General features: G+C 39.0%; 1 protein-coding gene across 2 annotated transcripts in view; it reads left to right on the top strand.

Annotated features, from left to right (window-relative positions):
* Positions 1 to 3,913: 3,913 nt before the first annotated feature.
* The window catches only part of LOC139415628 (guanylate-binding protein 1-like), a 33,034-nt gene continuing 21,160 nt past the window's right edge, over positions 3,914 to 15,787 (top strand). Inside the window, exons 1-2 of one of the 2 annotated variants that reach the window (XM_071163741.1) lie at positions 3,914 to 3,972; positions 5,760 to 5,977. In XM_071163741.1, coding sequence (XP_071019842.1) covers positions 5,782 to 5,977 — 196 coding nt within the window. In that variant the 5' untranslated portion in view covers positions 3,914 to 3,972; positions 5,760 to 5,781. The remainder of the gene's footprint in view (positions 3,973 to 5,759; positions 5,978 to 15,787) is intronic. The other variant, XM_071163742.1, reaches the window with a different exon arrangement.

Genomic DNA, 15,787 nt, shown 5'->3' with positions numbered 1-15,787 from the left:
TTTTTTGGTGAAGAATCAACAACAAATGGGACACAATCATGAAGTGGAACGACATTTATTGGATATTTCAACCTTTTTTTTTAAATCAAAAACTGAAAAATTGGGCGTGCAAAATTAGCCCCCTTAAGTTAATACTTTGTAGCGCCACCTTTTGCTGCGATTACAGCTGTAAGTCGCTTGGGGTATGTCTCTATCAGTTTTGCACATCGAGAGACTGAATTTTTTTTCCCATTCCTCCTTGCAAAACAGCTCGAGCTCAGTGAGGTTGGATGGAGAGCATTTGTGAACAGCAGTTTTCAGTTCTTTCCACAGATTCTCGATTGGATTCAGGTCTGGACTTTGACTTGGCCATTCTAACACTTGGATATGTTTATTTTTGAACCATTCCATTGTAGATTTTGCTTTATGTTTTGGATCATTGTCTTGTTGGAAGACAAATCTCCGTCCCATTCTCAGGTCTTTTGCAGACTCCATCAGGTTTTCTTCCAGAATGGTCCTGTATTTGGCTCCATCCATCTTCCCATCAATTTTAACCATCTTCCCTGTCCCTGCTGAAGAAAAGCAGGCCCAAACCATGATGCTGCCACCACCATGTTTGACAGTGGGGATGGTGTGTTCAGCTGTGTTGCTTTGACGCCAAACATAACATTTTGCATTGTTGCCAAAAAGTTCAATTTTGGTTTCATCTGACCAGAGCACCTTCTTCCACATGTTTGGTGTGTCTCCCAGGTAGCTTGTGGCAAACTTTAAACAACACTTTTTATGGATATCTTTAAGAAATGGCTTTCTTCTTGCCACTCTTCCATAAAGGCCAGATTTGTGCAATATACGACTGATTGTTGTCCTATGATTGTTGTCCTATGGACAGAGTCTCCCACCTCAGCTGTAGATCTCACATGGAAACCATGTGTTTGATGTATTTGATACCATTCCACCAATTCCTCTCCAGTCATCACTACGAGCCCATTCTCCCCAATTAAGGTGCCACCAACCTCCTGTGATTGAAATGCTTGTGTGGGGAATGAGACCGAAGTAAATAAGACAATTCCTGAGAGGACCATAAAACCTTTTTGCATATAGTAATTCAGACTTCACCCTGTACAGACACAAGTAACCACAGAGATCAAATCAAATTGTATTGGTCACATACACGTGTTTAGCAGATGTTATTGCGGGTGTAGCGAAATGCTTGTGTTTCTAGCTCCGACATTTCAGTAATATCTAACAAGTAATATCTACCAATTTCACAACATATACCCAATACACACAAAGCTAAGTAGAGGAATGGTATTAAGAATATATAAATACATGTATGAGCAATGTCAGAGTGGCAGGTCATACATCCATTTAGATAGCATCAGAGTTATCCTCAGTGAACTAGTTTCAGATAGATACCAGACATGGATAATATAGTAAGTACTATTCTATCACTCATTCTATAGTCCTCTGGATACTATAGCAGAGATACATTTTAGCCCATCAGAGGGGGATGAGCTGACTGGTCCTTTGGCATTGTCCTTTGTTCCTGGACCGTTTCCCATGCAACTCCAGGTGTCAGAGAGCACATACATTAAATCTGTCTGTCTGTCCCTCCTTTTTTTCCCTTTGCTTTTTACCTACCCCATCTCTCTTCTTCCTATTCTCTCTCTCACCACTCTCTGGCTAAGACTAGAGGCCTACTTCATTCAAATGCCTCTTTATGGTGCCCATAAATCAACAATAGGGCCATGGCCTGATACTGCTCTGCTGGACCCTATTCATTCATCACAACCTTTCCCCAGATTATGCAGTTAGTGCATGGGTGTAATAAACACTATTGAACCAAGGCCACCTTCAGCAAACAGTCACTACTCTCACTTTATTTTGTGAATATGTTTGGATTTAACCAATTTATTTTATTTTGTAGGTGACTTTATGGGTGGTGCTACTTTACCAGACTACTGAACATGACCTGGATTGGATGGCTCATGTGTTTAATGGAACATGTGACACAGTGGTACAAGCCACTCGTTAAATTTACATTTTTGTCACTTTCATCTTGTCTGATCCTGTCAAATGCATATCCTCACACATTCTTAACAAGCTCCCTTCAGACAAAGGGCACTTGTATTCTCCTGAAGGTGTTTACAGAGCACTAACAATCAGGACAAGACACCTAAAAAACATAGCAGTGCAAACCCAGAACTTTTCATAACCCATGCCCCATATATCTCTGCACTCTCTTTCCCTCATGTACTAGCACTTTACAGACCACTAGATGTACCATGAAGTGTAATCAAAATGATACACTTTATTTGTATATCCTGTATCTATATAGTGTAGGCTACTTATATGTCCTTGTTTTTACTGTCTGACGTTGGTTGGCCTGTCTGTAACATTGTTGAATATCATAGCAGAATAAAATAGTAGCCTGCTTTATCAGTCCATTAAAGGCTACAATGACAATGGAATCTAGTCCATTGAGATATATAATAACTAGTAAATTATATTTTCAGTTTCAGTTTATTCCAACAGAATTCGCAGACCATGGGCTAGATTCAATCTGTAGCCCGGAAGATCCACGTTATATCGCGATTGAAATGTATAGGTAACTTCAATTTTTTTGGTTACTACATGATTCCGTATGTGTTATTTCATAGTTTTGATGTAGAAAATAGTAAAAAATAAAGAAAAACCATTGAATGAGTAGGTGTTCTAAAACTTTTGACTGGTAGTGTAGATCAACGTTTTTTCTGTTATCGAATCAACATTATATCAGCCTTTTTCAATGCAACAAACCAAAACAAATCTAACTTTTCCAGATTGAGTCTGCAATTTTGTTGCAGGCAGAGCCAGTTTGCAACATAGTAGAATTATATTGCGGGGGACGAGTGGATGTTCAATAACTTCAATCACTAGTAGGTAATACACATGATTGAGGAATACTACAGTGTGTAGTATTGTATGCTACAGTTTTCTACAGTGAGTACTACACATGATAGAGGGATACTACAGGGTGTAGTATTCTACAGTATATTGCAAAATGATATTGTAAGTACTACACATGATCAAGGGATTATACATTGTGTAGTATAATATTCTACAGTATACTACAGTTTACTACAGTATACTGCAAAATTCTATAGTAAGTAGTACACATGTTTAAAGGATACTACAGTGTGTAGTATCGTATGCTACATTTTACTACAGAATTATACAGTAAGTACTACACATGATCGAAGGATACTACAGTGTGTGGTATAGTATTCTACAGTATACTCCGCAATTCTATAGTAAGTACTACACACGATCAAGGGATACTAAAGTGTATAGTATTGTGTTTTACAGTATACTACAGTTCACTAAAGAATTCTATAGTAAGTACTGTAATATTCTGTAGTAAACTGTAGTACTTTTTATGTGGGGTGGCCTGATCAATATAAGTGGGGCCATTTGAAATCGCAAAACTTGTGCAGCACACTGTACACAATCACCCTCTGGGCCACCATAATCACAACGTTGTTCAGTACAGTACCTGGATTCTTTTTCACAAACACAAAATACAATTCATTCAACCAAATTACAGTAAAGGCTTCTCCTTCACATGAACAGAAAGCTACTTGCACAGTATAAGTTAAGGTTTGTTCCACAGGTAGAGATAAACACTGCAAATCAGTGCTTAAATGAAAACATCTGATATTTTATGATGTGCTCTGCTACCTGGTTGGACTTTATATTGTAAAACTGAAAGAGAAACTGTAGCAACCACAATGCAATAACAAGATGCATCTTCTTCTGGAACATATTTTAAGGGGGGGGGTTCCTGAACAGATGTCAGTCCATTACTGTGGGCCAGGAAACCAACCCATGTGCTTTCTTGGAAATGTGAGAGTTTCAGTTTCAATATTTCAAGCTTTGTATTGTAGCCAACAGCTCATTAGAACTCTGAACAACAAGCATACTGCACAGCTGAAGCTAAGCTCTGGTCTACAGGTAAGATCTTCTTCACTTCATTTATTTGTAATTATTTATTTGAAAAATATTAGATCCTAGATATGACCTCATGTTAGGTCATGTACAATGCATCAGTGACAATATGTACTTTGCAGTGATTTTATTTATTATTGCAACATTGTAATTTCTTCATCTCTGCTCCGGGTCTAACTTCAGGAGGACATTTTGTGTGAGCATAAATATGTCCAGAGTTATCAAAAATAACCATCATATTTCAAATAAATGGGGAGGCATATTATAATATTGCAAGTTCCAAATACTTCAACTCAGAATTGGGGCCTTCAGAAAGTATTCACACACCTTGACTTTTTCCACATTTTGTTGTGTTACAAAGTGGGATTAAAATTGCATTTAATTGTAGTTTTTGGTCAACGATCTACACAAAATACTCTGTAATGTCAATATGAGAAAAACATGTTTTTAAAGCAAAATGCTAATATAGTATCTTTATAAGAGAAGTATTCAACCCGAGTCAATCAATATATGTTAGAATCACATTTGGCAGTCATTACAGCTGTGAGTTCTTCTGGGTAGGTTTCTAAGAGCTTTTCTTAACTGACTTGCCTAGTTAAATAAAGATTAAATAAATCATCTTTAAAAAAAGACCACCATTTTCAGGTCTTGCCATAGATTTTCATGCAGATTTAAGTCAGACCTGTAACTTGGCCACTCAGGAACATTGACTATCTTCTTGGTAAGCAACTCCAGTGTAGATTTGGCCTTGTTTTTTAGGTTATTATCCTGCTGAAAGGTGAATTCATCTCCCAGTGTCTGGTGCAAGGCACACAGAACCAGGTTTCCCTCTAGGATTTTGCCTGTGCTTAGCTCCATTCCATGTATTTTTTATCCTGAAAAAATTCCCCAGTCCTTAACCATTACAAGCATACCCATAACATGATGCAACCTCCACAATGCTTAAAATAATGGAGAGTGGTACTCAGTAATGTGTTGTATTGGATTTGCCCCAACATAACATTTTGTATTCAGGACAAAAAGTTATTTGCTTTGCCACATTTCCTGTAGTATTACTTTAGTGCCTTGTTGCAAAGAGTATGCATGTTTTGGAATATTTTTTATTCCGTACAGGCCAAAATGTAATGAATAACATCACCATTCTCAAAGGGATATTCAATATCTGCTTTTTTAAAAACGAATCTATCAATATGTTTCCTTCTTTGCAAGGCATTGGAAAACCTCCCTGGTATTTGTGGTTGAAGCTGTATTTGAAATTCACTGCTTGACTGAGGGATCTTACAGATAATTGTATGTGTGGGGTACATAGTAATTAATCATAGTCATAGTCAAAAATCATGTTAAACACTATTATTGAACACAGAGGGGTGTCCATGCAACTTACTATGTGACATGTTAAGCAAGGTTTTACCCCTTAACTTATTTAGGCTTGCCATACCAAAGGGGTTAAATACTTATTGACTTCAACTTTTTATTTTTAGTTAAGAAAAAAATAAACATCATTCCACTTTGACATTATGGGGTATTGTTGATTCCTATGGGGTGTTATTCAATCTCAATTTAATCAAATGTAAATTCAGGCAGTAACACAACAAAATGTGGTTTTGGAAAAAGTCAAGGGGTGTGAATACTTTCAGAAGGCACTGTACCAGTATGATAAGGCATACCAGCATAATAAATCACACATCCTGTATTACTGCACTGGGAGAATTTTGTATTTGTCTGATCCCCAAACAAAATAAAGAGCGTTTATTTGTTGTGTTTATATTGTTATTTGTTTGTGTCTTTGCCAGTGTGTTTCTATAGGACAAAGTAATGGCAGGCCAAACAGTGTCCATGAAGGGGCCAGTGTGTCTAATTGAGAACGACAGTGACGGGAAACTGTGTGTGGTCCGCAGCGCACTGGAAACCCTGAGCCAGATTGAGCAGCATGTGGTAGTGGTGGCAGTGGTCGGCCTGTACCGCACCGGCAAGTCATACCTCATGAACAAACTGGCTGGGACGAACAAAGGTGGGAACATTAATTATTACCTTAATTTATTACCTAATACAATATATTATTATACGCTGGTAGTAGGCCTGGTTAGTGATTATTAGGGTCTGACAGTCTACAGTATGTGGCACATTTCCTTAGATGCCTCAGAATGTACTGTAGAGGCTCTGCTTGCCAGTTCTTACGCACAGGAATTTGAAACTCTACAGCTGCTCCATCAGGATCGACATATGCTTTCTAAAATCAACATTGATTTTGTTTTGCTGACAACATTCTCAAATCCGACCCCATAATAAGGCTGTAAGACATTTAGGGGTATTAGTTTCCCCAAATACAACACATACAGTAGCTACTGATATTCTCTAGGTTTTCCATGCATTATATGATTTTGTAAGATTTCCGCAGCAAATGGAATACTTGCACACAAATACTTGCACACTTCTCTGAATTTGCCCCAGTAGTTTGCACTTAAACGGAATACAAACCGGCTGCGCGCGTGCGCCATCGTGCATAAATTCGTTTTGTCCCCACAAATCAAATCAATTCAAATTTATTTACATAGCCCTTCGTACATCAGCTGATATCTCAAAGTGCTGTACAGAAACCCAGCCAAAAACCCCAAACAGCAAGCAATGCAGGTGTTGAAGCACGTTGGCTAGGAAAAACTCCCTAGAAATACCAAAACCTAGGAAGAAACCTAGAGAGGAACCAGGCTATGAGGGGTGGCCAGTCCTCTTCTGGCTGTGCCGGGTGGAGATTATAACAGAACATGGCCAAGATGTTCAAATGTTTATAAATGACCAGCATGGTCAAATAATAGGTCTTGGACAGGTAGCACGTCCGGTGAACAGGTCAGGATTCCATAGCCGCAGACAGAACAGTTGAAACTGGAGCAGCAGCACGGCCAGGTGGACTGGGGACAGCAAGGAGTCATCATGCCAGGTAGACCTGAGGCATAGTCCTAGGGCTCATGTCCTCCGAGAGAAAGAAAGAGAGAAAGAGAGAATTAGAGAGCAGGAGAAGTACTCCAAATATAACAAACTGACCCTAGCCCCCCGACACATAAACTACTGCAGCATAAATACTGGAGGCAGAGACAGGAGGGGTCAGGAGACACTGTGGCCCCATCCGATGATACCCCCGGACAGGGCCAAACAGGAAGGATATAACCCCACCCGCTAGAGGGAGCCCCCACACCACTAGAGGGATATCTTCAACCACCAACTTACCATCCTGAGACAAGGCCGAGTAGAGCCCACAAAGATCACAACCCAAGGGGGGGCGCCGACCCAGACAGTAAGATCACATCAGTGACTCAACCCACTCAAGTGACGCACCGCTCCTAGGGACGGCATGAAAGAGCACCAGTAAGCCAGTGACTCAGCCCCTGTAATAGAGTTAGAGGCAGAGAATCCCAGTGGAAAGAGGGGAACCGGCCAGGCAGAGACAGCAAGGGCAGTTCGTTGCTCCAGAGCCTTTCCATTCACCTTCACACTCTTTGGCCAGACTACACTCAATCATATGACCCACTGAAGAGATGAGTCTTCAGTAAAGACTTAAAGGTTGAGACCTAGTTTGCGTCTCTCACATGGGTAGGCAGACCATTCCATAAAAATTGAGCTCTATAGGAGAAAGCCCTGCCTCCAGCTGTTTGCTTAGAAATACTAGGGACAATTAGGAGGCCTGCGTCTTGTGACCGTAGCATACGGTATAAATCAGAGAGATAGGTAGGAGCAAGCCCATGTAATGCTTTGTAGGTTAACAGTAAAACATTGAAATCAGCCCTTGCCTTGACAGGAAGCCAGTGTCGGGAGGCTAGCACTGGAGTAATATGATCACATTTTTTAGTCAGGATTCTAGCAGCCGTATTTAGCACTAACTGAAGTTTATTTAGTGCTTTATCCGGGTAGCCGGAAAGTAGAGCATTGCAGTAGTCTAACCTAGAAGTAACAAAAGCATGGATACATTTTTCTGCATCATTTTTGGACAGAAAGTTTCTGATTTTTGCAATGTTACGTAGATGGAAAAAAGTCTTGATATGTTTGTCAAAAGAGAGATCAGGGTCCAGAGTAACGCCGAGGTCCTTCACAGTTTTATTTGAGACGACTGTACAACCATTAAGATTAATTGTCAGATTCAACAGAAGATCTCTTTGTTTCTTGGGACCTAGAACAAGCATCTCTGTTTTGTCCGAGTTTAAAAGTAGAACGTTTGCAGCCATCCACTTCCTTCTGCCTGAAACACAGGCTTCTAGCGAGGGCAATTTTGGGGCTTTACCATGTTTCATTGAAATGTACAGCTGTGTGTCATCTGCATAGCATTGAAAGTTAACATTATGTTTTCGAATGACATCCCCAAGAGGTAAAATATATAGTGAAAACAATAGTGGTCCTAAAACGGAACCTTGAGGAACACCGACATTTACAGTTGATTTGTCAGAGGACAAACCATTCACAGAGACAAACTGATATCTTTCCGACAGATAAGATCTAAACCAGGCCAGAACTTGTACGTGTAGGCCAATTTGGGTTTCCAATCTCTCCTAAAGAATGTGGTGATCGATGGTATCAAAAGCAGCACTGAGGACAGATGCAGAGCCTCGGTCTGATGCCATTAAAAATGCATCTACCACCTTCACAAGTGCAATCTCAGTGCTATGATGGGGTCTAAAACCAGACTTAAGCATTTCGTATGCATTGTTTGTCTTCAGGAAGGCAGTGAGTTGCTGCGCAACAGCCTTTTCTAAAAATGTTGAGAGGAATGGAAGATTCGATATAGGCCGATAGTTTTTTATATTTTCTGGGTCAAGATTTGGCTTTTTCAAGAGAGCTTTATTACTGTCACTTTTAGTGAGTTTGGTACACATCTGGTGGATAGAGAGCCGTTTATAATGTTCAACATAGGAGGGCCAGGCACAGGAAACAGCTCTTTCAGTAGTTTAGTTGGAATAGGGTCCAGTATGCAGCTTGAAGGTTTAGAGGCCATGATTACTTTCATCATTGTGTCAAGAGATATAGTACTAAAACACTTGAGTGTCTCTCTTGATCCTAGGTCCTGGCAGAGTTGTGCAGACTCAGGACAACTGAGCTTTGAAGGAATACGCAGATTTAAAGAGGAGGCCGTAATTTGCTTTCTAATAATCATGATCTTTTCCTCAAAGAAGTTCATGAATTTATTACTGCTGAAGTGAAAGCCATCCTCACTTGAGGAAAGCTGCTTTTTAGTGAGCTTAGTGACAGTATCAAAAATACATTTTGGATTGTTCTTATTTTCCTCAATTAAGTTGGAAAAATAGGATGATCGAGCAGCAGTAAGGGCTCTTCGATACTGCACAGTACTGTCTTTCCAAGCTAGTCGGAAGACATCCAATTTGGTGTGGCACCATTTCCGTTCCAATTTTCTGGAAGCTTGCTTCAGAGCTCGGGTATTTTCTGTATACCAGGGAGCTAGTTTCTTATGAGAAATGTTTTTAGTTTTTAGGGGTGCAACTGCATCTAGGGTATTGCGCAAGGTTAAATTGAGTTCCTCGGTTAACTGATTTTTGTCCTCTGACGTCCTTGGGTAGGCAGAGGGAGTCTGTAAGGGCATCAAGGAATCTTTGTGTTGTCTGTGAATTTATAGCACGATGCTCCTTGGTTGGGGTCTGAGCAGATTTTTTGTTGCAATTGCAAACGTAATAAAATGGTGGTCCGATAGTGCAGGATTATGGGGAAAAACATTAAGATCCACAACATCTCTTCCATGGGACAAAACCCACTGAGTCGATGATGGCTCCGAAAGCCTTTTGAAGTGGGTCTGTGGACTTTTCCATGTGAATATTAAAGTCACCAAAAAGTTGAATATTATCTGCTATGACTACAAGGTCCGATAGGAATTCAGGGAGCTCAATGAGGAACGCTGTATATGGCCCAGGAGGCCTGTAAACAGTAGCTATAAAAAGTGATTGAGTAGGCTGCATAGATTTCATGACTAGAAGTTCAAAAGACGAAAACGTCATTTTTTTGTTGTTGGTAAATTGAAATTTGCTATATGGTCACTAGTGTAACCAGGAGGTGAGGCCTCATTTAACACAGTAAATTCATCAGGCTTAAGCCATGTTTCAGTCAGGCCAATCACATCAAGATTATGATCAGTGATTAGTTCATTGACTATAATTGCCTTTGAAGTAAGGGATCTAACATTAAGTAGTCCTATTTTGAGATGTGAGGTATCACGATCTCTTTCAATAACGACAGGAATGGAGGAGGTCTTTATCCTAGTGAGATTGCTGAGGCGAACACCTCCATATTTGATTTTGCCCAACCCAGGTCGAGGCACAGACACAGTCTCAATGGGGATAGCTGAGCTGACTACACTGACTGTGCTAGTGGCAGACTCCACTAAGCTGGCAGGCTGGCTAACAGCCTGCTGCCTGGCCTGCACCCTATTTCATTGTGGAGCTAGAGGAGTTAGAGCCCTGTCTATGTTGGTAGATAAGATGAGAGCACTCCTCCAGCTAGGATGGAGTCCGTCAGTCCTCAGCAGGCCAGGCTTGGTCCTGTTTGTGGGTCAGTCCCAGAAAGAGGGCCAATTATCTACAAATTCTATCTTTTGGGAGGGGCAGAAAACAGTTTTCAACCAGCGATTGAGTTGTGAGACTCTGCTATAGAGCTCATCACTCCCCCTAACTGGGAGGGGACCCAGAGACAATTACTCAATGCCGACACATCTTTCTAGCTGATTTACACGCTGAAGCTATGTTGTGCTTGGTGAACTCTGACTGTTTCATCCTAACATCGTTGGTGCCGACGTGGATAACAATATCTCTATACTCTCTACACTCGGCAGTTTTAGCTTTAGCCAGCACCATCTTCAGATTAGCCTTAATAAATCCTGTTGTAACTACCCATCCCGGATCCGGGAGCGTAATCATCATCTGACACTAATTAGCATAACGCAACTGACATAAATATTACTAGAAAATATTCGGATTCATGAAATCATAAGTGAAATATATTGAAACACAGCTTAGACTTTTGTTAATCACCCTGTCATCTCAGATTTTGAAAATATGCTTTACAGACAAAGCAAGACAAGCATTTGTGTAAGTTTATCGATAGCCTAGCATAGCATTTTGCCTAGCTAGCAGCAGGCAACCTGGTCACGAAAATCAGAAAAGCAATCAAATTAAATTGTTTACCTTTGATGAGCTTCGGATGTTTTCACTCACGAGACTCCCAGTTACATAGCAAATGTTCCTTTTTTCCAAAAATATTATTTTTGTAGGCGAAATAGCTCCTTTTGTTCTTCACGTTTGGCTGAGAAATCGACCAGAAATTGCGGTCACGAAAATGTAGAAAAATATTCCAAATTAGCTCCATAATATCGACAGAAACATGGCAAACTTTGTTTATAATCATTCCTCAAGGTGTTTTTCAAATATCTATTGGATAATATATCCACCGGGACTATTGGCTTTTCAGTAGGACCGAGAGGAAAAATGGCTACCTCTGTATTTTACGCAAGAATCACTCTGAGAGCCATCAGGTGACCACTTACGCAATATAGTCGCTTACGCTCATTCTTCAACATAAATGCGTGAAACTACGTCAAAATGCTGTAGACATCTTGGGGAATATGAAGAAAAAGGAATCTGGTTGATAGCCCATTCACTGCTCAATAGGGACGCATCGGAACGCAGAGCTTTCAAAACATGAGTCACTTCCGGATTGGATTTTTCTCAGACTTTCGCCTGCAATATCAGTTCTGTTATACTCACAGACAATATTTGTACAGTTTTGGAAACTTTAGAGTGTTTTCTAACCTAAGCTGTCAATTACATGCATATTCTAGCATCTTGTCCTGACAAAATAGTCTGTTTACTTTGGGAATGTTATTTTTCCAAAAATGAAGATACTGCCCCCTAGTTACAAAAAGTATTTTACGTCGGTAGCCCTGCCCCCTGATAAACAGTGTATGATCGCTGGATGATTCATTTTAAGTCTAATACTGCGGGTAATGGAGTCGCCAATGACTAGGGTTTTCAATTTGTCAGAGCTAATGATGGGAAGCTTCGGCGTCTCAGACCCCGTAACGGGAGGCGTAGAGACAAGAGAAGGCTCGGCCTCAGACTCCGACTCGCTGCTTAATGGGGAAACCGGTTGAAAGTTTCTGTCGGCTGAATGAGCGACACCGGTTGAGCATTCCTACAGCATTTCCCTCCAGAAACCATGAGAAAGTTGTCTGGCTGCGGGGACCGTGCGAGGGGATTTATACTAACGTTACTATCTGTACTTACTGGTGGCACAGACGCTGTTTCATCCTTTCCTACACTGAAATTACCCTTGCCTAACGATTGCGTCTGAAGCTGGGCTTGCAACAGCGACTGCAATTAGAAGGCATCGTGTTAATGTTACTGCTTAGCTTCGGCTGTTGGAGGTCGTGACGAACCACGTCCAGATAAAGCATCCGGAGTGAGAAAGATGAGTGAGGGGAAAAAACAAAAATTTAAACGGTAATTAAAAAGTAAAAACCGTAAAGTTGTCAGGTAGCAAAGTAAGGTTGGCAATTAAATGCACAAACCGCACAACAACACGTAAACAAGTCTGCAAGTTGTGACCGGCACCAAACGTGATCAGGACACGCAGGTTAAAATATCAAACAAACTCTGAACCAATTACATTAATTTGGAGATAGGTCGAAAAGCATTAAACCTTTATGGCAATTCAGCTAGCTAGCTTGCACTTGCTAGCTAATTTGTCCTATTTAGCTAGCTTGCTGTTGCTAGCTAATTTGTCCTGGGATATAAACATTGAGTTGTTATTTTACCTGAAATGCATAAGTTCCTCTACTCCAACAATTAATCCACACATAAAATGGTCAACCGAATCGTTTCCAATCATCTCTCCTCCTTCTAGTCTTTTTCTTCTCTTGACTTTATATTGCGATTGACAACTTTCATAAATTAGGTGCATTACCGCCACCAACCTCGTTCGTCTTTCAGTCACCCACGTTGGTATAACCAATGAGGTGATGGTGCACGTGGGCAGCCGGTTTGGGTTCCGTGTTAGCTTTTTTTTTTTTTTTTTTTTTCATAATACAAAAATCAACTTACATTGCTACATCAAACATGTCTAGCAAACCAAACACAGGTATTAACAATACTCAAACATACAAAAAATATCAACAAAATAATACAAAAAATAAACAATTTAAGTGCAATTATATTCACTCTGAAAATATCTTATTATAATGATTCATGAAGATGTTATTCTTGTTGTTATTCACTAGGGTTAATGTTTTAATAAGATAATTAAATTCAATCAGAAAAATATGTAATTTTGGTATAGAATTTTGTCATTTTTGTTTGTGTATAAAGTATTTGGCAACAAGAATTAAAAAAATAACAATCATCTCAGTGGTTTTGTTATCATTACAATAGAAACATAATATATATTTAATGTAAAAAATATAGGCAGTGTTCATAATGGTAAATAAGTACTTTGCAAGGTTTTCCCAAAATTCTGCCACAAATTTACATTCAAAGAACAAGTGAGACAGATTCTCACCTTCTTTTTCACAAAAAACGCAGATATCATCAATAGCCACAAATGTGGAAATCATAGAATTACATGGATATATCTTACATTTTGAAGTGCACTTCCTTAACTTTGTTTGGTATACCGTATTTGTAAGGCCTTAACCAGGCATTTTTCCAGACCATGTCAGGAATAAGCATGTTCCAGAAAAACTTTCCTCCATGTGTAAATTGGTTTTGTGAATGAAGAATTTGTCTTATATATTTATTACAACAAGATTTCTCAAGTAAGCCCACGCCTTCCAATCTGAGTTCTGGATAAACTTTGTGATCATTCTCAAAATTAAGATGACTTTTCATAAGTGTAGTTAGACCACTGGGAACGGCTTTGATCACAGAAATAAACTCTCTGAAAGGTATTGGAAACTCTTTCCATGTTATAAATTGTTCATATGTGAGAATATTACCCTTGTTGTCGAAAATATCAAGAACAAAGTCAATATTCCTCTCATGCCAGCTGGGGTAGAACAATGACTTATTCCTTACAGTTATGTCTGAATTATTCCACAAAAGAGCTTTACGAGGGGAAAAATTGTGCAGGAAACATGTTTTCCAGGCCATTTAAGCTTGTTGGCGAAACCTAGCCAATTTAGCAGGTAATCTTTCAGGAATATAATTACATTTCAGTAAAAATTGAAGACCTCCCAATTTATTAAACACATTATTTGGAATTAAATACCATATTGAATCAGTATCGATGAAACATTTTTTCAACCAGTTTATCTTGAAAGTGTTATTTATGTCAACAAAATCCAACACTTCTAGACCGCCTTCAGCTCTTTTGTTAGAAAGGACAGATTTTTTTAGTTCGTGAGACTTATTTTTCCAGATTAAGTCAAGAAAGGTCTTATTGATCTCTTTACAAGTAGCTGGATTTACACATAACGATAATGAGGGGTACACAAAACGAGACAGTCCCTCTGCCTTGGACAGAAGTACTCTCCCAAGTATAGAAATATCTCTTTGTAGCCAATTATTAAATATATTTTTTGTTCTCTTAATTTTAGGAGAGAAATTCAAATGTTGTCTGACTAAGTGGTTTTTTGACAGATGTATTCCTAAATATTTAACACAGTCTTTTACAGGAATATTTTCTATTTCTTTATCATCAGAGTCAAATAAACATAAGATTTCACATTTAGAAACATTGAACATTAATCCTGATGCAATAGAAAATGCTGTTATAGCATTAAGGGCATGTGCGACCTGGTCTTTGTCTCTAAAGAAAAGAGTAGTATCATCAGCCAGTTGGGATATTTTGATTTCTTTGTTAAAAATGGTTAAGCCATACAAATGTGCATTATTCAGAATATTTAAAGATAGAAGTTCCACAACCAAAATGAATAAAAATGGCAAAATTGGGCATCCCTGTCGTACACTTCTGTTGATACTAAATATTTTGGAAGTATTAAGGTTTAGTAGCACAGAACTATTTATATCTTTGTAAAACATGCGAATCACTTTAATAAAATGTTCACCAAATCCAAAAAGTTTACGAGACCTAAAGAGAAATGAATGTTCAATTGTGTCAAAGGCTTTACAGAAGTCCAGAAATAGGACAACCGCATCTGAGTCAATTGCATCTGAATAATCTATAAGGTCCAAGACTAAACGAATGTTGGAGCTTATGTGACATCCCTTCATAAATCCTGTTTGAGTCTAATTTATAATGGTATCTAATTCCTTTCTTTAATATTTTGGCATAAACCAGAGCAATCAATTTGTAATCAACATTTAATAAAGTAATTGGTCTCCAATTGTCAATGAGAGAAGGGTCTTTTATCAGGCTTCGGAATCAATGAAATAAGGCCCTGTTTCATAGTGGAGACCATTTCCCCATTTTTAATGCAATCTTGAAACATATTGAAAATCGGGTCTTCTAGTAACTCCCAAAACTGTCTATAGAATTCAACTGTCAGGCCATCAGGGCCAGGTGATTTCATCTGTCAGGCCATCAGGGCCAGGTGATTTCTCTTTTTTCATAGAATTCAGAGCCTCTAATTTCTTCAATTGACACAGGTGAATCGCAAACTGAGTGGAAATCATCCTCAATTACAGGAACATAATTCTGAATGTGGCAAATGTAGCTTTCACAACCATCTTCCTGAAATTGAGAGCTGTAAAGGTTTTCATAAAAGGAATTGACAAATGATGATATTGTAATGGGATCTTTGCATAAAACGTTGTTAATTTTGAGTGCAGTTATTGATTTTCTTCTGTAGCTTCTCTTTTCAAGTGCAAAAAAGTAACTA

This window comes from Oncorhynchus clarkii, chromosome 8, assembly GCF_045791955.1.
Source record: "Oncorhynchus clarkii lewisi isolate Uvic-CL-2024 chromosome 8, UVic_Ocla_1.0, whole genome shotgun sequence".
Lineage (NCBI taxonomy): Eukaryota > Metazoa > Chordata > Actinopteri > Salmoniformes > Salmonidae > Oncorhynchus > Oncorhynchus clarkii.
The sequence above is the reverse complement of the archived record's forward strand: the minus strand, read 5'-3'. Positions and strand labels throughout refer to the sequence as shown.